At 43.5% G+C, this 23,408-nt stretch overlaps 1 protein-coding gene across 2 annotated transcripts in view; it reads right to left on the reverse strand.

Annotated features, from left to right (window-relative positions):
• Window positions 1–8,782, reverse strand: part of CSNK2A2 (casein kinase 2 alpha 2) — a 38,657-nt gene extending 29,875 nt beyond the window's left edge. The window contains exons 1-2 of one of the 2 annotated variants that reach the window (XM_060000237.1): window positions 8,409–8,782; window positions 7,478–7,589 (exon numbers count right to left, since the gene is read on the reverse strand). In XM_060000237.1, the coding sequence (XP_059856220.1) occupies window positions 7,478–7,589; window positions 8,409–8,512 (216 nt within the window). In that variant the 5' untranslated portion in view covers window positions 8,513–8,782. The remainder of the gene's footprint in view (window positions 1–7,477; window positions 7,590–8,408) is intronic. The other variant, XM_060000236.1, reaches the window with a different exon arrangement.
• Window positions 8,783–23,408: the final 14,626 nt, after the last annotated feature.

A 23,408-nucleotide genomic window follows, 5' to 3' on the forward strand; every position in this document is an offset into this window, starting at 1 on the left:
GTTATAAAAGCACAGGCAAAGAGAGTGCAATGGATTAGCCATGAAACAAGACTGAAAAAGCCTGTGTGTATGTGGTGCTGATGGGACGGGGGAGATGTAATATACACACATGCCAGAGAAACCTCTTGTTGGTCACCAAGCTACAGCTTGAACACACAACAAAACAGAGGGTTTATGAAATACAGAACACCTGTATCACCTGTAAGAGGGTGCTCAATTGAGAGACTGGAATCTGGCTGCAACCTTCCAAGCCAGCTGCCACAATCATGTCCACTCCACTTTGTCAGGATTTTCAGTAGAATGGATCTGGCTACTGTGGTTCTTCCCCACGTCCACTTAGGAATTTTACTCCTTACTTCCCTTTTTCATAATTACAGAGCTCAATACTTTGGGAAAATGAAGCACTTGAATATGAAGTACAACTTGGTCAGAAAACAGCCAGAGAAGGATATACTACGAAATAAGTAGCCTATAAGCTTCAAAAATGTCAATGTCATGAAACACACAGACTGAACAACTATTCCAGTTTAAAAAGATATGACAACTGAATATAACACATGGGCTGGGATTTTCCTTTGCTATAAAGAACATTGTAAGGACAACTGGCAAATGAGAATGAGAGCTGTAGATGAACAGCACTGCATCAATGTTAATTTCTGATTTTTGATCATGGCATTGTGGGTTATGTAAGCAATTGTTCTTGTTTTTAGGAAATAGAGGAAATTAGGGATGACTGCAATTTCCTCTCAGGCACTTAAGACATGTAAAAGAAATATAATTATTTATATGCACACACATACACATCTATGTGTGTGTGTGTATATATATATACACACATGAGTATATATATGAAAGAGTGAGAGAGAAGGATAAAACAAATGTCAGTATTTGAGAAATCTGGGTGAGAGATACAGCAATTTTTGCAATTTTTCTGTAAGTCTGAAATTTTGTTAGTAAGTTAAAAGAAAAATAAAAGCTGGCTATCATATCTAAAAATTTAGCCGATACCAGTATATTCAATGTAAGAAAATTCTAGAGTCAATAGTGTAGAATTCTAGAGTCACTATTGGAAAGCAGTTACACATCTGTGGGAGTGACAACAGAGGGAGAAAAACACAACGGCCAGAAGAAGCCTGTGTTCACCAAAATCCCTCTTCCCCTCTAACAGGGAATTAGTACAGGGGTAACCCATTAAATAAGTTGCTCCTATGACAATGCCCCATATAAAGCCTTGCTTTGTTCTCCCATTATGCAGCAACAGATCAGGCAGGCACCCAGTTCCTAGACAACCCAGTTAAGATGAACATATTTTTCATTATGTCTAAAGGTAACCTATAGAGCATGTGAAGCATATTTTGTTACCCAATTGTCACCTGTCCAATAACTTCCCAAACTAGAGACTGGGGACAGCAGGACAATTCTGAAGTGGCACAATGGAGTCACACTGCAGCTGGAGTTCTCACATACTGACAAAAGACCAAGAGACTGTAAGAAAAAGGAGAGTGATGTACAGCTCAGGACACTCCCCTCCAAAGCAGGGGCACCAGGTCTCTACAGGACCCAGGCTACGGGTAACTCCCTTTAGCCTCAAGCTCACTCCTCTGAACCTAAGAGATGCTCCAGAAGCTGAAAAACCAATGAGCTCCTAGGGAGTGAAAGCAAAGATTTAAATTCTATAAAAAGAATTGAAGAGAAAAAGTTAGGATTTATAAGGGAGGATCATTGCATCCGAAGGAAAACAGACCATGAATTTTTATAGAAATAAGGATGCTCTGACCCTCTAGCCCACTGGCTGCATTCATTCACCATCACTAAAGTGGAAAATACATTTCCATCACAATCTCACCATTTCACATTTCATCCTGCATGCTATAAAAAGCCTCTGTCTCACCTAAGGTTCATTTATTCCAATTCAGAGAATATCTGGTTCTAACTGAATCAGTTTAGCTGTTTAACAAAACAAAAAAATTTAAACTCAAAGTCTAGTAGATAAAATGGCAAAAAAGCTAAAAAAGAAATTAAAGTATTAAATCAAGTTTCAATAATAAATTAATTTTGGCACACACCTAGAGAGAATATTTAAAGGGGAAAAACTCATTTAAAATGTTCTGTGGGGCTTCCCTGGTGGCGCAGTGGTTGAGAGTCCGCCTGCCGATGCAGGGGACAGGGGTTTGTGCCCCAGTCCAGGAAGATCCCACATGCCGCGGAGCGGCTGGGCCCGTGGGCCATGGCCACTGAGCCTGCGCGTCCGGAGCCTGTGCTCCGCAACGGGAGAGGCCACAAAAGTGAGAGGCCCGCGTACCACCAAAAAAAAAAAAAGTTCTGTGCACGGGCTCTGAAAACAAAGAAAAACAGATTTTTTTCAGAAGGTTTCTGCTCACAGGCGAAGACTCCCAGCTATTCAGGAGAACCTTGTTCAATGTAATCCAAGAGTAAGGTCCTTTTTCTCTTTCCCTATTCACCAACATTAAACATTTTAAAACAAAAGACCAATTTAGTACTGGCTGCTTAGAAAGACAAAAGTTGATAAGGCCAGTAATCTGTCCTATTTACTTACAGCAGATTTTTAAGAAGCCAGATCTGAGAATGATTTCAATTACCAGCATTTAATTGTGACTGAATTTGCAAAGTAATGTCTACCAAAGGCATAAGAATTATGACCTCAGTAAATGCCAGCAAATGTTAACAGGCAAAGTCCCATTTTAATTTCTTTCCAAGCATAACTGAACTAATAAATTCAAGGAAGGCAGGAATATAGCTCAGAACTTTCAAATCTGGGATTACTTTTATTCCACTACCAAAGCAACAACTGCCCCACTAAGATTAATTTCATCACCTGCAATAAACAATTACAATGAACAATGGTTGTCAGGAATGTAGGAGAGAGGAGAAAGAAAGCTCAGTCTGGATGATGGCTTTTATTTTATTACCCTGGTAGCATCTCTAAAATCCATCATGACTGACCTAAATATAAACATTATCTGAGCAGTGTTTATTTCTTCACAGCAAATTTGCCCCTAATCTTTCAACTCTCATCTTCTCAATTACATTATCAACGTCTTGAACTGTTTATTCTAGATTAAAAAAATTTTTTTATGTAAAAATGTGAGGCACATAGCAGGCCTTTTGAATCTCATGGAGAGGATGGTACGGTCCTTTCTACTACTGGTTCTGCTCTCTGAGCAAGTGATCAGGATGAGACTTGGAAGAACTGTATGGGTTTAAAAAGTATAAAAACACTGGTTCTTGTGGTATCAAACAAGAAAAGAAAGTAACATTTCACTTACACATTAAACATGCTGCTGTGGATACACACCAGAGAACCCAAGTCTGGGTCCCTATAGCTCTCTGGGCTTTAACCTATCCCACACTTCAACCAGCAACACTCTGATGTCAAATATTTCCCTTCAGAAGAATAACTCCCAAAATCATTGGAAACAAATTAATTCCATTTGACTTCCAGTGAGTGTTTGGCCATCTTTCCAGTACAGTTCAGAACATCCAGCAAATGTCCTACTTGTTTCCCTCACATCTACCAAGACTCCATGGGAGGGACCGAAGGTCGTGAACCTAGTGCTTCTGCCCCCACCAGCCATGGGACCCTGAGCAAACTGCAGGTTCCCCTGGGTCCGTAAAAAAGAGGCTGGGTTCTAGTAATATCCGTGCTCCCCTATCCTGTGACTCTGTTTCACAGGTTAACCACACTCTCAATGTCTGACCCCACAACCACAATATTAGAAACAGCACTGACTAGTTCACAATTTTTAATATTTTTATTTTTTTTAAGAAAATATTCATTTATTTATTTGGCTGTGCCGGGTCTTAGTTGCAGCACGCGGGATCTCTGTTGCTGTATGCAGGATCTAGCTCCCTGACCAGGGATCGAACCCAGACCCCCTGCATTGGGATCGCAGAGTCTTAGCCACTGGACCACCAGGGAAGTCCCCAAATTTTTATTTTTAATACTTTAATAATACTCTTTAACACTTTTTATACCATGAGATGTGTGTAGAAACTAGAAATCACCAAAATATTTAGATAAATTAGTATCAATGTCTTGTTTCAGAACAATGATGTCTTGGCACACTTGCCTAATAAAGTAAATGGAGGGTAAAAAACCTAGCAGCTGATGAAGTAGAAATAAACGAGAAAGCACAGAGCAAACATCATTTTGATATAACCTAAACAGCCACCAGCCCACTATGAACTAACTAAAAAAATCTGTAATCAACAGTCATCTCATCCTTCTTTTAACACTACCTCCTGCAAGTACAAAAATTTAAATATACCTACAAACAAGTAGGCTAAACATGCTGAAAAAATAAACTTGTATTACCACCATTCTTTGTCTGAAGCTTGATAATTAATTTCTGGGGGGCAAAAATGGACAGCCAAGCTCTTTGTATAAAATAAGACTACCAACAGGAAACCTAATATGAGGATTTCCAGTCCTTGCAGCATGGGTCCAAAAGCCTGCACATTTGTTTTTTAAAAACTGGTATTGCTCTTAACTTCTACTTAGAAAATAGCAGCTGAATTTGAAGGATCCCAAGGACTCTAAGAAGAGATGAAATCCATACATAGGTGATACTCACAAAGGGCTAAAAGTTGTCCAAAATGGCCAAATGTTTTTATTTGTCTATGCCTTCCTAAGAGGTACTAAAAAGGAACTGAAAAGTTGACTTTTCAAAATCAACATGAAACCTCAGGCACAAAAGTGGTTTTCTGCCCTGCTATATTAACCCTTACCATCCACCCCCTCCCCACCTCGGCCTTTTCTCCTCAAAACAATTTCTGTCAAAAAAAGATATAACCTCCCTATTGATTGGAAAGTTTCTTTGAAGATTTCCAACTCAGGATCTCACTTCAGCATAGACAGAAACATTTTGCTCACCAATTTCTAAATTCCTAAAACCTCTTAATAGCCCCAATATCTTTTGATCACAAAAATATTGAGAAATCTACTGATGTAAATTAAATGATATAAAATCCCTCTGTGGTCATTCATCATCCAACCATTGTCATATATTGAAAAGGACTGGATGGAATGTTCGCCAAAAAAGCAGGCAGCCCCTGTCCTCAAGGAATGTACCCTCTGTCTCAGTCACAATGTGCACATCAATATATAATTCCTTCCTGAAGTTGAAATACAGTACGCCTAGATGAAGAGGAAGCTTTTTCTGGATTCCTTCAAATTATGAGCAACTGGCACTCTGTTAAGGAACTAATTTCCTGTGGCCAAGCACCACAACAGTAGGTATTAGTCATAACTTTGACTTATCTGAATAGGGGCACTTTACTGAGTAAAGACCCTATTCTTTTTAAAAAACAATACTTTCAATCTACTTTAATTCAGCCTGTCAGAACAAGAAAACCCGACAATACCATTAGTAGTTTCTTACCCCATCCTTCAGACAGAACAAAATCTGGAGAGAAATGTCACAGGGCTTTGAAAAACAGAAAGTGAGTGTAGTTTTCACCAGTGGAAACAAGGTGGTTCAGGCTGCACTCTGAGAAGAATTTGTGTGGAAAAGATACGAGAAACAACACTTCATTAGCCAGAGCATCAAGGGGGCCTCCCAAGTCTTATTCGAGAACACTGGTACTTACTCTGTGCTCAACGTTAAGATCTTATAGCCCAGTGCTAAAATGAGCAGTAAGAGACAGGAAGAATGGGAAACAGGAGTTCTGGCTAAGGGTTATTTCAACATAGTGATGTTAGATATGTTTCTTTGTGCCTACATTTCTTGTCGGTTAAAAATAACCTTCAGCTTCCATATTGGGTTCCCTAAACATATCCTCCGAATCTTTAGAGCAGGGGAAAAGCTATCCAGCAACTGAGGCTATGAAGCTCTCTACAAGGATGACTAAAGGGCAACGTGATGCTTCCCTAAATGAACGTACTGTTATTTACATGTACACCTGAATGCTGTTCCTTCTCAAAAAAGACACTACAGGAAGTTGCACACTTACTCTAAAAATGCTACCATCACACAAATGTTTAGACATTTTTCTGGAATTGCTTTAGAGTCAGCAGTTCATTCTTCTGAATGTACAGCAATGGAATGTGGATATTCCTAATTTCAACTTATGCCTTGCTTAAAATTTCCTAAAGAGATTTTAAGCAGCTTATATTAAAAACATTTATGCTAATGTATAAAGAAAAAAATTGTATGCCTTTGCCAGGTGATTTCTCTGAAGAGAACATTTCTTTCAATATTTATGCTTGTGAAGAAAAACAAACAAAAAAGATCACATGACTCTGTAGGTACAATTCATACTTAGGGAAGAGGAGAGTCAAAAACTCCACGTCTTCAATATCAGTTCCTCACTTCTTACCCCAGTGTTTCTGACAGCACAAATAATTTGCTTATTTCTCTCAACTGCAATCCTGCCTCTTCATCACTAGGCCAGGATGGTACTGCGTAATAGAGATGATCACTTTTCGGAAAGGTGATTTTCAGACAGTCTAAGCCTGACCCCTCTTTCTAAATAGGGACACAGCTGCCCTAACTCTACTTAAGATACAAAAACAGCTTTTCAATCCCACATTCTTATTCACAAAGCCTCTTCAAAATGGCCACAATGTAACTCTTGTATATGTAAAAGTGTTTATATTAACTAACTCTGGTCATCTCAAGATTTCACTAAATGACATGCACACATATTAAATAATCTAGCAATGATGAATACCCTTCACAGATTCTAAGAATTACTTTTTAGTACACCCTATAAAACATTATCAAAGCTACACAATCAGTCACCTGGAAGATAATTTAGCCAATCTTCATGCTCATTAAGACCATGCCTTCATTCAAGAGATGACAAAGGTGTATGTTTAACAAACTTAGGCTGCTAAACCAGATTCAGGCTGTTTTGTTCCCATTATTATTTGTGATTACAAGTGTATCCCCCACTGCTCCCAACTTCACTTTTACTAGCTAATAAGCAACAATGAAGCTTCCTGACACTATTGGCTCACTATATCCACCCCACCTGAAACTTTTATCACCAAAGGAGAAAAAACAATGATTATCCACTGAGGTGTTTCCCTCCGCTCAGGCTTCAAGCTCATCTTCAAAGAAGCTACTCTAATTGTTTCCAACTTCCTCTCTGGAATAAGAAGCTCAGTACTCAGGGAGCTCTTGGAGTGACAGGATCTGCACGAAAAGGCTCTTCTTGCTCCCGAATACCTATTTATTTTGTAACAAATGGAGCCCCTTTGGAATTTTCACTTTGGGACCCCATAATTACATTTCAGAACAAGAACGTTCCTGAACTATCATGATTTGAAACAGGTCTGCGTATTTTCTTGAAAGTTCACAGGAAAACGGGGTGGGAGGAGTAGCAGAGAGACATCAGGCAGAAGATATGTAAAATGAGAGCTTGTACTACTCATTCTAGTATGTGGCTGGAGTAGTTTATATCCTCCTGACCTGTGAAAAAGAAATTTTAACGCCACCCATAAGACACTCACCTTGAGAATTTTGACAACCACTCTCTCATTGTTGGTGATGTTAATGGCCTCAAATACTTCACTATACTTTCCCCGACCAAGTTTTCGAACCAGCTGATAATCGTCTTGATTACTGTGAAAGGCAAGAAAGAGCGACACATAAATGCCAGGACTTGGGATTAACTGAGCCTATGCCCACGACACACCCCCATCCAGCCACTTCCATTAATCAAGCACTTGGTACTGTCTATATACATCATGCCACGACTCATTACCTAAATGAAAGCCACAACATAAACTTGGCTCCCTTCACTGGACGCAGCTCCTAACCTAACTGGTTCCTCATTAACTTGGGGGAGATGAGGTAGGAAGGCAAGGGTCTGAGCCAATCTACAGAGGTGAGCAAAGCATCACCATCCTGGAGGCTCAGAAGTGCCCCTCTGCCCACAGCACCTGCCTTATACTTCACACACCGAAGGTAGACAGCCCCTCCTTTGAGAGCCTGGACGTCTTTAAAAAATTTCCTCCCACCCAGCCTCATTTCAAAAAACTAAAAAGGCAGAGAATTTTAATAGCTCAAGAGTACAGCTGCTGACTTCCCACCCCAATAGAAACCCCAAAGCGTGAGAAGGGCCGCTCCCTCACTTCCACCAGGCTCTGGTCCCTGGACCCCTACACTTGTCAGTAAGAAAGCATTCTCTGGGGTGAGCGGGAGAGAGGGGTGCGCACGGCGGAGAGGAAGGAACGAGAAGGGGGGAGAGGGAGACGAGAACATAGTGTGTGTGTGGGGGGTGGGGGTCTGCCGCCCACCCCAGACCCGAGGAAGCACGGGCCCAGCGGGGAGACAGATCGCTGGGGGTCAGATCGCGGGGAACGAGTGCGGTCTGCGTCGGGGGGCGGCCGGGCGGGGGTGGGGGTGAGAGGGCCCGGCGGGGGACGGCGGCGGCTTTACCCCCAGCTCGGGACGTGAGCCTCATAGTCCCAGTACTCGCGGCTTCTCAGGCTGTTCACCTCGGCGTAGACCCGGGCCCTGCTGCCCGCGGCCGGGCCGGGCATGGCGGGCGGGACCGGGGGGCGCCGCGGGGCGCCTAAGGCGGCGGCGGCGCGGCGGGGGTCGCGGGGCGGCAGGCGGAGGAGGCGGCGGGCCGCGGACCGCCGGAGGAGGAGGAGGAGCTCGGCTGCGGGCGGCCGCGCCAGGCCGGGCCCGCGGGGGCGGGCGGGCTGGGGGCGCTGGGGGCGCCGGCCGAGCCGGCCCGGCCCTGGAGCGACCGGCGGGGCGGCGCGGCGGGAGGCTCTCGCGTTCCGCGGCGGCCTCCGCTTGGCTCGCGGCCCCGCGGCGGCGGCGGCGGCGGCGGCGATGGCTGCACCAGCAGCGGCAGCCGCCGGCCGGGGAAAGGGTAGCGGCGGCGGCGGTGGCGAAGAAGGAGAAGGAGGAGGAGGAGGAGGAGGAGGACACCCGGAAAAGGGGCCGCGCTCACTAGGAGCGGCCGCCGCCCGGCCCGGGGCCTCCCGGGCTCACAGCGCCCCCTGCTGCGCGGGGGGACCCGCCCGGCGGCCCGGCCCCACCCCCGGCCCCGCCCTTCAAGGCTACCTTCCAAGTCTCCCCATCCTCGGTCTGGCCTAACGCCCTCATCACGGAGTCTTGTCCACCCACAGGTTACTGCTCTAGAGGCTTACCCCTCGTATACCCTTTTAGGAGTCTCCTAGAGACCCCTACCCGAAGCTCTCTACTCTCTCGTCATCCAGAGTTTACCCATCCCAACCTCCCAAACGGACGCTGTTGTGACCTTTTTGTCACACAAATTTCCCATCAAGTCTCTCCCTAATGACTTGATCTTATCTCTCAGGACCTCTCCAACTCAAGAGAGTTCCCCATCCCTCCCAGAGACACCCCATCTTCCCCCAATGGACCCTGCCGTGTCACCCAGAGACTCTTGAACCTCAAGACTTCCCCTTCTCTCCTCATCCAGAGCCTTCCTCACGAAACCCTTCTTTTACGCTTTCCCCCAAATTTCCTTCCAGAACCTTCCCTAAGAGCCCTCTGTATGTTCACTTCTGTCACTTGGTTAAGTTGGAGTCAGCCGGGTTTCTCACTGTAAAGTTCCTATTTTTCCCTTTGTAATTAATAAGCAATTTGTGGGGAGATACTTTAGGACCATGTAAGTACCCTGGTTTTGTTTGGGACCACAGAGAGCAGGAGGAGTATTGTGAGAGTCCTGCCGGCAGGGACAGGCTAGGGGCATGGACTGAGGGTGGGGTAGCCAACCAAACTTTGGCCTATTTTACCATGTTGTCTTCTAGCCCTGAACACTCTTTTTTTTTTTTTTTTTTTTTTTTCAGTATGCAGGCCTCTCACTGTTGGGGCCTCTCTCGTTGCGGAGCACAGGCTCCGGACGCGCAGGCCCAGCGGCCATGGCTCATGGGCCCAGCCGCTCTGCGGCATGTGGGATCTTCCCGGACCGGGGCACGAACCCGTATCCCCTGCATCGGCAGGCGGACTCTCAACCACTGCGTCACCAGGGAAGCCCCACTCTTCTCTCTTTGATCTTCTGGGCCTTTCTTTTCTCTTGCTTTCCCATCCCACATTTTTTTTTTTTTTTTTTTTGTCAACAGAACTTCCTCACTCAGCCCAGGTTGCTCTGACTCCAATCCTTTTTCATATTCTGTTTTCCAGGTGAGACCCTGTTTCCTCCCTTTTGATATAGTTAAGGGCACAGACTGTGGAGTCAGATCCATCCCAGGTCTGAATCCCAGCCCTGCTACTTACAAGCTGTGTGACCTTGGGTCAATAACTTAATCTCTCTGTGTTGTAGATTTTACAGCATAAAAATAGTAGTGGCACCTACTTCACAGGGCTATGGGGAAAATTAGACAAGGTAAGCCATGTAATACACTTAGAACAGTGTCTAGCAGATACTACATGCTCAATATTATTATTATCAGACCAGAGCCTTCCTCCTATCACTTTTCTGTCCTTGAGATCATCACATGCCCATCTTTCAGTTCTTTTCTACCCTCCAAGCTTGGCCAGGGCCACCTCCACCCCTTCCACTCCCATCTTCCTATGCCTGACTCCTTTTTCCTCTTCAAGTCTCACCTTTAAGTTCACTTTAAATGTTAGAGTTGATACTGCTCTATCCCAGCACCCATCCACATTCTTCAGAAAACTGCATATTTTCTAATTATTTGTTTCCTGGGTTTTTGTCTGTTTCCTCTACTGTAGAAACAGCATGAGAACAAAAACTGAGTCTGGTTGCTCACCACTGTCTCACCCAGCATCTGCCACAGCTCAAGGCTTTCAGTGAATACAGTGTTACCCTACAGAGCATGTATTAATTACAAAGGGCAACCTGGAGGTCATCACGCTAATCATGAATCAAACTTAACATCATCAGTAAGGAACTAACTGACCCTCTGATGTGATGCATCAAGAAGGGACACAACATTTGCCCCCAGATTTTAACTTTAATCAGACAAATCCAAACTGGGGAGCATTCTGCAAAACAACTAGCCTGGACTCTTCAAAAAGATGTGTCACAAGAGAAAACAAAACAAAAAACCAAAACTCTGGAGTAGTGCTCTTGATTAAAGAGCCTGAGAGATATAACTAAATGAAGTGTATCATTCTGGATTCGATCCTGAATGAAAAAGGTAGGAAGGAAAGGAAAGAGAGACAGAGGGAGGAAGGGAAGGGGAAAGAATACAGCTAAAAGGACACTACGTATTGGGACTACTGAGGAAATTTGAATATAGGATGTATATTACATAAAAGTATTGTATCAATGTTAAATTTTATGAGTGTGAGGATTATGTTGTGGTTAGGCAGGAGACTCTCTTGATCTTAGGAGTTATATGCCAAGTGTTTAGGGATGAAGTATCATAATATCTGCAACTTACTCTCAAATGGTTCCCCAGAAAAACAGGGGTTCCTGAAAGCACAAGCATGCAAGGAAGAGGGGAGAGATTAGAGAGAAATGTTGACAGTTGGAGAATGTGATTGGACTACATGAGCTCGCAATTTTTTGGTACTTTGAAAATTTTCAAAATAAAAACTGGAAAAAAATAAATAAAGCATTTATGGAATAAGTGGGCTTTGGAATTTAATTCCCAAACCTGCAAACCTCCCTAAATCTCTGTTGCATGAGAAGACACAAACATTCTCAAATTCTTAATGCAGCCTTAGGATTTCTTTCTGACAAGTCCCTGTGAACTAGTCTAGACTGGAGGTTTTCAATTCTGAGCCCTGGATGAGCCTCCTAGGTTCAAGGAAACCTTGACACTGTGCAAATTTGTGTGTGTGTGTGTGTGTGTGTGTGTGTGTGTTTATGCATATGGGTGTGTGTGCATTCTGTCCTTAGCATCCATCAGATTCTCAAAGGAGCCCATGGCCCAAAAAGGGTTCCAAACTACTGGTCTAACTACTAGGTCCAGTCCCAGCTGGGGTTCCACTCCTTACCTCCACCCTCACCCACCTCTGACCCCACCTACCCTCCCTGCACCTTTCTCTCATCCCTCACCACCTAACCCGCACCCATCTCACGTAACCTGCTCCCACACCTGCCGGGATGCCTGAGGATTTGCCCACACACTCTGGTGAAAAATGCCGTTGGATTTGGCTGACACTTGGCTAACTCAGCCCTGAAACCTGCAGTCAGTCCTCCCACGGCCAAATGGAGTATGCTTTTGTGGTTTCTTGGTAGGTAGGTTAGGCACTCCATGGACTTGGTAGATACCCACCTCCTCTCCTTCCTGCCAGTTTGCCATGCAGTGTGCTTGGTGTGAATTAAGATGGGCGATTGGAGATGGTACCAATGCAGCTTTCACTGAAGGAGTAAGATTCACTTGGATATGGAGAAGGACAGGCCAGTGGCTCGGCAGGGATGGCAGACAGGGTAGGGACATTCAGTGAACCAGAATCAACCTCCTCTAATTACTCTGTGTGTGTGTGTTTCAGGATGAGCATAATTCAGGGTTACACAAGGGAGAATGAAAGAGGGCATCTTGAGTCAACTGGCTCAAGAATTTAATGCCAGCTCCTCCTATGCCCCCAAATTCTATCCAAATACTAAAAAATAACCCCCAACCCCCCTCCAAAATTAAAAAACCCTCACAAGAACACCTTCTATCTTTCCAAGGCCTATTTCCAAAACATTTGAGAGGTTTACAGGCTTTTATGCTATATTGCTGATTCTTAGAACCTAGCCCAAGAAAATGATGACAATTATGATCAAAGAATTATTAATGGTAGTGACAATTTGTGTGTTCAATATCATTGAATCCTGCAAAAACCCTGAGGCTAAAAACCATTGAATTTACCCCTTAACTGGGTGGATTGTATAGTATGTGAATTATATCTCAAGAAAGCTGTTTAAAACTCCAGTGAGGTTGGAGCTATTGTAAGGATCTCCTTTTTGCAGTTGTGGAAACCAAGACTCCAATGACATGGATAACTGAAGCAGAGCCTGGATTTGAACTCTGGTCTTTCTGACCACCAAGTCCATTTCTGATTCAGTATATCCCCCCAAAGACCTAAAGATGTTCATCATGAAAATCACCATCTTTAAAATCATGAAAATGTAAAACAACCTAAATATCCCCAATTGAGGGACCAGTTAAATAAATCGTGTATCCCTACAGTGAAATATTAGGCATCATTAGAAATTATGATTATCAGGAATTTTTAGTGATGAGAAAAATTTTATTATATGAAGTTTCTTATTAGGTTTTTAAAAAATTACACAAGTAATTGTGGTAAGCAGAATAATGCCGCAGTCTCCACCTTGTTCCCCAGAGATCTCTACTTTCTAACCTCTGTGACCTGTGAATATATTACTTTACATGGAAAAAGAGGCTTTGCAGATGCAATTAAGTTAAGGATTTTGAGTTGGGGAGATTATCCAGGATTAGCCAAGTGGGCTTAATGTAATCACAAGGGTCCTGATAAAGGAAAGAGAGGCAGGAGAGCCAATGAAGTAGATGTGAAGACGGAAGCAGAGGTCAGCGTGATGCAATTGCTGGCTCTACAGGTGGAAGGGGGCCGTGAGCCAAGAATTGTAGTCAGCCTCCAGAAACTGGAAAAGGCAAGGACACATTCTCACCTAGCAACTCCAGAAGGAATGCAGCCCTGCCCACACCTTGATTTTAGTCCAGTGACACCCATTTCAAACTTCTGACCTCTTGAACTATAAGATAATAAACCTGTGTTGTTTTAAGCCACCAAGTTTGTGGTAATTTGTTATAACAGCAACAAGAAACTCATACAGTAGAATATAGTTACTAAACATTCTTCAAGAAACTCGGTCAGTGAGGTTAAAAGTGAAGAGTGTTCTTCTTTCCCTTCGACATTCCCACAGTTTGGTGTGTATCCTTCCAGGCCTTTTCCTCTGCAATAAGAACATATAATACAATAACATACAATACAATGTATGTTCTTTTGCTTTGCTTTGCTTTGTACCAAAGTGTATATACATACTTAGTAGATAAGTTCTCAGGCTTGTAACAAATGTATAGAAAAAGAACTGCAAGGAGATACAAGTGCCTTTGAGTCTGGGAATCACTTGATTTTTCTTTTGTAGTCAGAAAAAAAAAACCAATGTTTACATGCTGTTTACTATGTTGGCCCTTCTCCCAACAACCTATGGGTTAGTGGGGGCTTTTCACCAGTTGGGAGGTTGTAGAGGGTTGGGGAGTAAGGTCTTAAATCCTCTCTGTAATCAGAGGAATCCACAGGGAATGCTGGACTCTCATTTCTGTGTGTCTTTGAGGCTCCAGACAGGTGAATAAAGTGTGTTCATTAGGGCCGCACTGGCAGCACTCCACCTGGTTCCATTCCCACAACTTGCTTAGGGATAACACACTTTGATTCTTTTTTTCTTAATCATCCTTAAAGTGTGACCCACTCCACCCTCCACCCAGCAGGTGTCCCCACAGAGGGGCAGGAGCAGATGTGGCACAGCCTGCCCAGACTAGAAACAGAAATTTTCTGCTGGTGCTCCAGTGGGGTCCTTCTTTATTCAGCCTTTTTTTAAAAAAATTAATTTATTTTATTTTATTTATTTTTTATTTTTGGCTGCATTGGGTCTTCGTTGCTGCATGCAGGCTTTCTCTAGTTGCGGCGAGCGGGGGCTACTCTTCGTTGCAGCGCACAGGCCTCTCACTGCGGTGGCTTCTCTTGTTGCGGAGCACGGGCTCTAGGCGCACGGGCCTCAGTAGTTGTGGCACACGGACTCAGTAGTTGTGGCTCGTGGGTTCCACAGCGCAGGCTCAGTAGTTGTGGCGCACAGGCTTAGTTGCTCCGCGGCATGTGGGATCTTCCTGGACCAAGGCTCGAACCTGTGTCCCCTGCATTGGCAGGCGGACTCTTAACCACTGCACCACCGGGGAAGCCCTATTCAGCCTCATTTGACTGCAAAAGGGGGCACACTTTTCACCCCTGTCCCCCATCACCCATCCTTTCTGAGAAGCTTAGTGAACTCAAACTCTCCTATTATTCACAGGGAAAGAGATAAACTCATTCAGACTAAAATGTCAATAACATCTCTCTAAAGGGGATTTGCATTTGAAGGAGGGTCTGGACTCAGAAGTCCTGCAGAATGGATCCTTCATCACGCAGTTGTGAGTGGTAGGTGGAGGGGTTATTTTGAAGGGCAGGCAGTACCTCCCTGAGAGCTGCACCCACCCCGAGAGACTGAGGTGGGCATTTGGAGGGGCGTGGGCTGAACTCTACAGTAACAGGCACCACAGCCCCTGGCAAGGCCACTGTACTTCGCAAACATTTATCCTCTTCCGGGCAGACCAATTGCTCTTCCAAATTGTCCACAATCACCATCCACTCCCACCTCCCATCCATCACCAAGTCCAGCTGGTTTTCTATCCAGCTGGCAGCTCACTTCCACCTTCCTGTCTTGATGCCTATAGAGTTGGCCCTGACTTAAGCCTGAATCATTTCCTCCTTGGCTTTTCTGCAGGTTCTTTTCTGCAGCCATTTCTGGGCTGTCAGACTCACCACGTACTAACCCAGGGGTCCTTAACCTGGCTGGGTCAGTGGCTAGAACTCATTGGGTTCATAACCTTGGGTGAAAGAAAATTACATCTTTATTCACTAACCTCTAAATAAAATTGAGCATTTCCTTCCATTATGGATGTAGTAAATAAATAAATTAAAAAAATGAAAACAAACAAAGCCCAGTAGTATTAGTGCCCCCTGCGAGTATGTCACTAGTAGAAATCCCAGATATTTGCTTGTCACTTTACAGTTGGTGTTATTATTTTTTTTTTTAAGATTTTTTTGTTTTTTTGATATGGACCATTTTTTTTAAAGTCTTTACTGAATTTGTTACAATAGTGCTTCTGTTTTATGTTTTGGTTTTATGGCCCCGAGGCATGTGGGATCTTAGCTCCCTGACCAGGGATCGAACCTGCACCCCCTGCACTGGCAGGTGAAGTCTTAACCACTGGACCGCCAGGGAAGTCCCTGGTGTTTTGTTTTGTTTTGTTTTCAGATTCTCATGTTTTATTGCCATATCTTCATAAACATTTAAAAGGGAAAAATATCATCACTGCAGTCTTGACAAGTAAGATTTAATCCTTAACTAGATTGTAATGGATCCTCTCAGAATTGAAGAAAATGGTTGATAGAAGCATAAGGTGGCATTTGGTGCTGGTCATTCAGTTCATGAGGCTGTAGACTGGAGCATGTGGTCAAGTGTGAAAGCTTGGCAGCTGGATCTTTCTGCTTGGTCCATTTCCCAGCCAGGTTAAACCCTTGTTCAAACTTACTAGCTGTGTTTCTGATTATAAATTGCTTAATCTCACTTTACCTCAATATATTCCTGGCACATGATAAATATTCAATTAATGTTAGTTCTTATTGTTAGTGATCCAGAAGAATTTCAGCACAAACCCAAATATTAAGATGTTGTTTTAGGGCTTCCCTGGTGGCGCAGTGGTTGGGAGTCCGCCTGCCGATGCAGGGGACGCGGGTTCGTGTCCCGGTCCGGGAGGATCCCACGCGCCGCAGAGCGGCTGGGCCCGTAAGCCATGGCCGCTGAGCCTGCGCGTCCGGAGCCTGTGCTCCGCAACGGGAGAGGCCACAACAGTGAGAGGCCCGCGTACCGCAAAAAAAAAAAAAAAAAAAAAAAAAAAAGATGTTGTTTTAGATCTGCTTCTTTGGGTCACTTCTGATGAGCTTTCTAGTTAGTTAGGCTCGTGATAGATGATGGTTGACCAGCAAAGATCCAACTGATTCATAAGATAGTTCCAAACCTTGTCTGTAGATTTTCCTGGAGGTCTCAGTTTTCGTCAGAACTTTGGAGATCATCTCAATACATCAGAAGGATGCCAATGCACAAAAGGAAAAATGTTCCGTACTATACTAAAAGCCATTGCTGTCCAGAAGGACCAGCTGCTCTGATTGCCGGAGGCAAAACGGAAACAGTGGAACTGTCCCTCCTCCGGAGGATACAGTGGGACTGTCCCTCCTCCGGACCCTAAGGCATCTGTTTAGAAGGCTGTGAGCCTGACATTTGATACTTTTTATTTCCCCCAACAGATACTAGGGGATATGCCCTGAGGAATAACAAAAAAAACCATACAAAATAACAACAAAGAACCAACTAAACTAAAAGATGTTGCACTTGCAAGCTCTTTTTGTTTTAGGAAGTGCATCATTTCTGGATGCTTGCAGAAGACTTCCTGTTTGACTGGAAGATGACATGGAAAGCCCAAGTGCCAGCGACGGGCCAGCCCTATGACTGCAGGGGCCTGCCAGCTCCGCTGCTCACAAGAGCACAAAGTACAACAGAATTTCCTGTGGATGATCTGCCAGCCCCAGAAAGCACAATCTAAGCCCAAGAAGAAAATGAAAACTCCACAACCCTAAGTGGGGACCAATCCCTTCACTGCAAAAATGGAGGGGGAGACATAGACCACAGTGAGAGAGATGGTTGGGAGAAGATAGCCCTGGTGGCAAGCACAGTAGACACCGGTGGGATTGCTGGACTCACCCTAATTAGTGCAAGAATCATGTCATTCTGCTGACCCCGTAATCCTTACACCCTGTTCTAATTTTGCCATTTGCCCAGTAATGTCCTTTAGAGCAAAAGGATCCCTTCCAGAACCACAAGTGGCATTTAGTTGTCATGTTTCACTTTTTTAAATTGAGATAGAATTGACATATATTAGTTTCAGGTGTACAACATAATGATTCCATACATGTATATGTTGTGAAGTGATCACCACACTGAGTCGTGGTAACATCCATCGCCACACAGAGTTAGTTGTGGCTCTTTACTCTCTCTCTGTTTAGAACAGTTCCTCAGTTTCTTCTAGAGAATTATAGGCCAGTACTTTTGTAGCCTGATCCTCAGTTTGAGGTTATCTCATATCTCTTCATGATTTGATTCAGATTATGTATCCTTGGCAGAAATATTACAGACATAATTCCATGTTCTCATCGCGTCCTGTTAGGTGACATACAATTTCTATCATCCTGTTACCCAAAGTTTTGATATTAACTTCAATCACTTGATTATCAAGGTAGTGTCTGCCAGATTTCTCCACTGTAAAGTCACTCTTTTTACCCTTTTAAGGAATATATATTTTATGGAGAAGTGTTCTGAAAACTGTGTACTTATCCCGGTCTTCATCAAATTCTCTATTTATTTCTTTATGTTGGTATGAACTATTTTATTCAAGGAGTTATAATCAGTTCTTGTCATTAGTTATTTTGATGTTCAAACTGTCCCTTATGTGGCTAGCGGGAACTCCTTCAAGCTGGCTCCTGTATCCTCTCAATGTTCCATCATCCTTCGAGCACTTTCTTATTTTTTGGCACAAAAAAAATGTTCCTAGTTCGTCTTGTACTTTCGCTTCCCCAGTCCTGGAATCAACCATTTCTCCAAAGTGTCCTGATTCCTTTTAGTGGAGAAGAGTATTTAGAAACCAAGATCTGAACACAAGATATGCTCACTCTTTCTTATTTCTTATTGCTGTTCCCAAGCCTTCTCCAGTCGACTGAGCTAGAGAATATGTATATATGTACGTACAGACACACACACACACACACACACACACACACACACACTTTATTTTCCTTCTATATTTATTTCTCTATCTGTGTTTATTGGAAACCGTGAGTTCGCTGCATATCTCCAATTCCAATCTAACACCATAGAATTCGTTCTAGTTTTCTCCCTCTCTATATTTGTAACCCTCTTTTCTGACAGTGGAAATCTGGCACACGCAGGCTCTTTTAGGTGGTGGAGAGAGTGGTCAGAAAGGCCCCTCTGAGGAGGTGACCTTTTAAGCTGAGACTTGAAGCAAGTGAGGGCATAAGCCATGCAGATTCTGGGAGAAGAGTGTTCTAGACAGAACGCTGCAGTCCTTGAATTGGCCCCAGCAGAGGCATGCAGGTGTGTCTGAGGAACAGCAGGAGTCCTGTGGTTGAGCCAGTAGGCAGATGGCGTCAGCCAGGTAAGAGGGGCTAGTTCAGGTAGCGCCTTGCATTGTAAAGACTTCGGTTTTTATAGTGACCGAGATAGGAAGCCATTGGAGCATTTCGAATACAGGAGAGACATCGTTTTAAAAGGGTTGCTCTGACTGCAAGTATGGAAGCCGGGAGACCAGAGGGAGAGACTTACAGTAAACCAGTGGGTGAGCACCCCGGCTAGGAAGGTGGTGAGAAAGGGTCAGATTCCAAAATCATTTTTCAGGGAGAGCCAATGGAATCTGTAATAAATTAGATGTAGCGGGTGGAGTGTGAGAGATCCGTCGTGGCACACAGTGCTACATAAGTGTTTGTTAATAAATGAATAAATTAAAAAAATAGAATACTTACAAAAAAATAAAAATAAATAAAAAATAAAAAAGAATACTTATGTCGTGCACGACATGGGGCATATAATACACTAATCATGATCACTGTTTATCAGTTGATGAATGGAGGTGAAACCTTTCCCAGCAGCCTCCTTATCCCAACTCTGGCCCTGTCCTAGCCTCCTGCAATGTTACCCCTTGAGCAGAGCTACCCCTTTTCAATCCATCCCTCCCCCATCCTTCCCAGTGAGTCAAAGCTCCCACTTCCTCTGTCTCTGCCCTGTCTCTGCAGGATGTGGGTGACCATCTGATAAGCTAATTCACAATAAGGTATTGACTTCTTGCAAGATGCCTACTTGTCCCAGAAGCATTCACATTTTTGAAAAGGCAGCAACTTATTTACTTAGCTCTGGGAAAGTGGTGGAATCTCTGATGGTGTGGCAGCGTGTTGAAGGAGGTCATTTTGTTCTGGCCAGTAGTCAAAAGACAGCTTACAGAAGTCTGGGACCTCCTGGAAGCGGTCCAGCCGAGGGCCAGGCTGCATTCCTCCCCTCCCTTGCCTCACACAACCTGGGTATTTACATGATCCACACTTGGCCAGAAGAGCATGCATTCTAGATGCTTTCCCCAAGATGGGCAGGGTTTGGTTTAGCTGCCCTGCCCCTCTGGGGGCCCCCATCTGTGGGATGGCTCAGCAGGGCAGTCTTCACTCATCCATCAGGCTCAACTCACTAAGAGAGACTTAAACCTTGAGGCCACTGGACTGAGGACCTTGACTGTGTGCAAAATTCATTTCTGTGCAAGACTGGTTTAAGACGCAAAGCCACAAAAGTACAATGAGATACCGTTTCACACCCACTGGTGAAACTGTGGGTAATCAGGAGTTAAATCCATTACACCTGTAACCTGCCTTCACTAATCAAGGTAGTTTTAACTGTTGCTACAAAATACCTTGCATGTCCTTCAAGTTGCACATAGCCTAAACAACAGGAATCTTGCCGGAGCTTGTTTCCCAGGAACTCGGAGTCAGCTATGTCTAATTAGAGCTGAGCAGGTTAAGACTGGATAGGACCACTGACCCTCCAACTGGGCATGCGCGAGTGTCCGCTTGGTGACCTTTTGATATGAGAGGGCCGAAAACTCCACCCTCAGGTCACGTTAAATGCCTCCATTTTTTCTTTTTCTTTTCCATTATGGTTTATTACAGGATGTCGAATATAGTTGCCTGTGCTATACAATAGGATCTTGTTGTTTATCCATCCTATATATAATAGCTTGCATCTGCTAATCCCAAACTCCGGATCCAATCCTCTTCCACCCCCTCTAAGCGCCTCCATTTTTGAACATGCATCCCGTGAAGAGGCATGTAACTCAGATATGCCTGAGCAGCATACCGATTACCTCACCTCTTCCCTACCTCCTTTCCCCATTCCTAAGACCAACCTACTTCCTAATCCTATAAATATCCCAAGCCCCTCGCCTTCGAGGAGGCAGATTTGAGACTTGTTCTCCCATCTCCTCACTTGGCTGCCTCTTAAATAAACCCTTTCTTTGCTGCAAAACTCGGCGTCTCAGTGTTTTGCACGTCAGGCAAATGAACTTGGTTAGGTAATATTAGGATGGCTTTAAATGAACTTGGTTAGGTAATACTAGGATGGCTTTAATCAAAAAGACGGATAATAACAAGTGTTGACAAGGATGTGGAGAAATCAGAACCTCCTACCCTGCTGATGGGAATGTAAAATGGTGCAGGCACTTTAGAAGACAGCTTGGCAGCTCCTAAGAAGTCAGATATAAAGTTACCATATGCTCCAGAAATTCCACTTCCAGGCATATACCCAAGAGAAACCGAAACATATGTCCACACAAAACTTGTAACTAATGTTTATAGCAGCATTTTTCATAAGATCCAAAAAGTGGAAACAACTCATATGTTCATCAACTGATTAAAATGTGATATGTCTACCCAAGGAAATGCAATTTGGCAATAAAAAGGAATGAAGTTCTGATACATGGTACAACATGGATGGACCTTGAAAATATTATGCTAAATGAAAGAAACCAGACACAAAAGATTCACATGTTGTATGATTCCATTTATAGAAAATGTCCAGAACAGGCAAATACATAGAGATAGAATGTAGGTTACTGTTTGCCAGGAGCTGGGAGGTAATAGAGAGTGACTGCTAATGGGAATAGGGTTTCCTTTTGGGGTGATGAAAATGTTTTAAAACTTAGTTCACAACTCTGTGAACAAACCAAAAAACATGGAATTGTACACTTTAAATGAGTGTATGGTAAGTGAGTTAGATCTCAGTAAAGCAGTTATATATTTTTTAAAAGTAAGTAAGAAAGGAAGAAGAGGGAATTCCTTGGTGGACCAGTGGTTAGGACTCCACGCTTTCACTGCTGGAGCCTGGGTTCGATGCCTGTTTGGGGAACTAAGATCCCACATGCCATGCAGAGCAGCCCAAAAAAAATAAAAGCAGCATATTAAATCAAAGTATAGGATGATACGTTTTAAAAAAAGAAAGGAAGGGGAGAGAGAGAGAGAGAAAGGAAGGAGCAGGGCCATATTGAATAGGAGACCTTACCAGGTATAGCAGCTCATTGGAAATACCCAGGTCCCTGGGGACTGATCTCACCTTCCTAGAATGTGGGTAGAGGGAAGGAAGATGAGAAGATGAGAGATTCCAAGGGGACCACAGAAACCATGGCCACTTTCCCTTAGGGAAATACTGTGCAGAATTTTCTTGGGGAACCAGAGTAAAGAATAGGGATATTAAGAAAAATTATCCCAAACTTGGAAATAAAGCAAAAGGAGGAATGCATCTCCTTTCAGCTTATGCTGGAGCATTGTCTAACAGACCACCTCTGAATTATTATTTCATTATCTGGGGGATGTACCTTTGTTCGACTTAAACTTTCCTATTGCTTGGGTCCCAGATTCTGTAAAGTTGTGTGTTAGCTTGTAGAACTTTGCTTGGTATAGATGCAAATGATTTTTGTCTGGTAGAAAAGATAACCCCAAAGGTTACAGTTTTATTGCCCTGCAGAATAGTAATTAGTGTTGTCTCTAAAGAAGCAAACTCATTTAGGCATGTCTTTTCTGATGGACTATATAATCCCTTTTCCTCTAATTCTCCTTTGCACCATCTTTCACTGTCCTGCTGCTTCCCTCATTAACAAATTAAATATATCTTGGGTGCATTCTCATTTGTATGAGAGTCATGTTTTTTTTTAAATTTAATTTATTTTTTTTATACAGCAGGTTCTTATTAGTCATCAATTTTATACACATCAGTGTATACATGTCAGTCCCAATCACCCAATTCATCACACCACCATCTCCACCACCCTGCAGCTTTCCCCCTTTGGTGTCTATATGTTTGTTCTCTACATTTGTGTCTCAACTTCTGCCCTACATACTGGTTCATCTGTACCATTTTTCTAGGTTCCACGTACATGTGTTAATATACGATATTTGTTTTTCTCTTTCTGACTTACTTCACTCTGTATGACAGTCTCTAGATCCATCCACGTCTCAACAAATGACCCAATTTCGTTCCTTTTTATGGCTGAGTAATATTCCATTGTATATATGTACCACATCTTCTTTATCCATTCGTCTGTAGATGGGCATTTAGGATGCTTTCATGACCTGGCTATTGTAAATAGTGCTGCAATGAACATTGGGGTGCATGTGTTAAAAAAACACATCCTTATTGGAGTATAATTGCTTTACAATGGTGTGTTAGTTTCTGCTTTATAACAAAGTGAATCAGTTATATATATACATATGTTCCCATATCTCTTCCCTCTTGTGTCTCCCTCCCTCACACCCTCCCTATCCCACCCCTCTAGGTGGTCACAACGCACCGAGCTGATCTCCCTGTGCTATGCGGCTGCTTCCCACTAGCTATCTGTTTTATGTTTGGTAGTGTATATATGTCCATGCCACTCTCTCACTTTGTCCCAGCTTACTCTTCCCCCTCCCCATATCCTCAAGCCCATGCTCTACTAGGTCTGTGTCTTTATTCTCATTGTATGCCTAGGTTCTTCATGACTTTTTTTTTTCCCCTAGATTCCATATATATGTGTTAGCATACGGTATTTGTTTTGTTTTTTTTTTTTGACT

Source organism: Delphinus delphis, chromosome 20 (genome assembly GCF_949987515.2).
Source record: "Delphinus delphis chromosome 20, mDelDel1.2, whole genome shotgun sequence".
Taxonomy (NCBI): domain Eukaryota; kingdom Metazoa; phylum Chordata; class Mammalia; order Artiodactyla; family Delphinidae; genus Delphinus; species Delphinus delphis.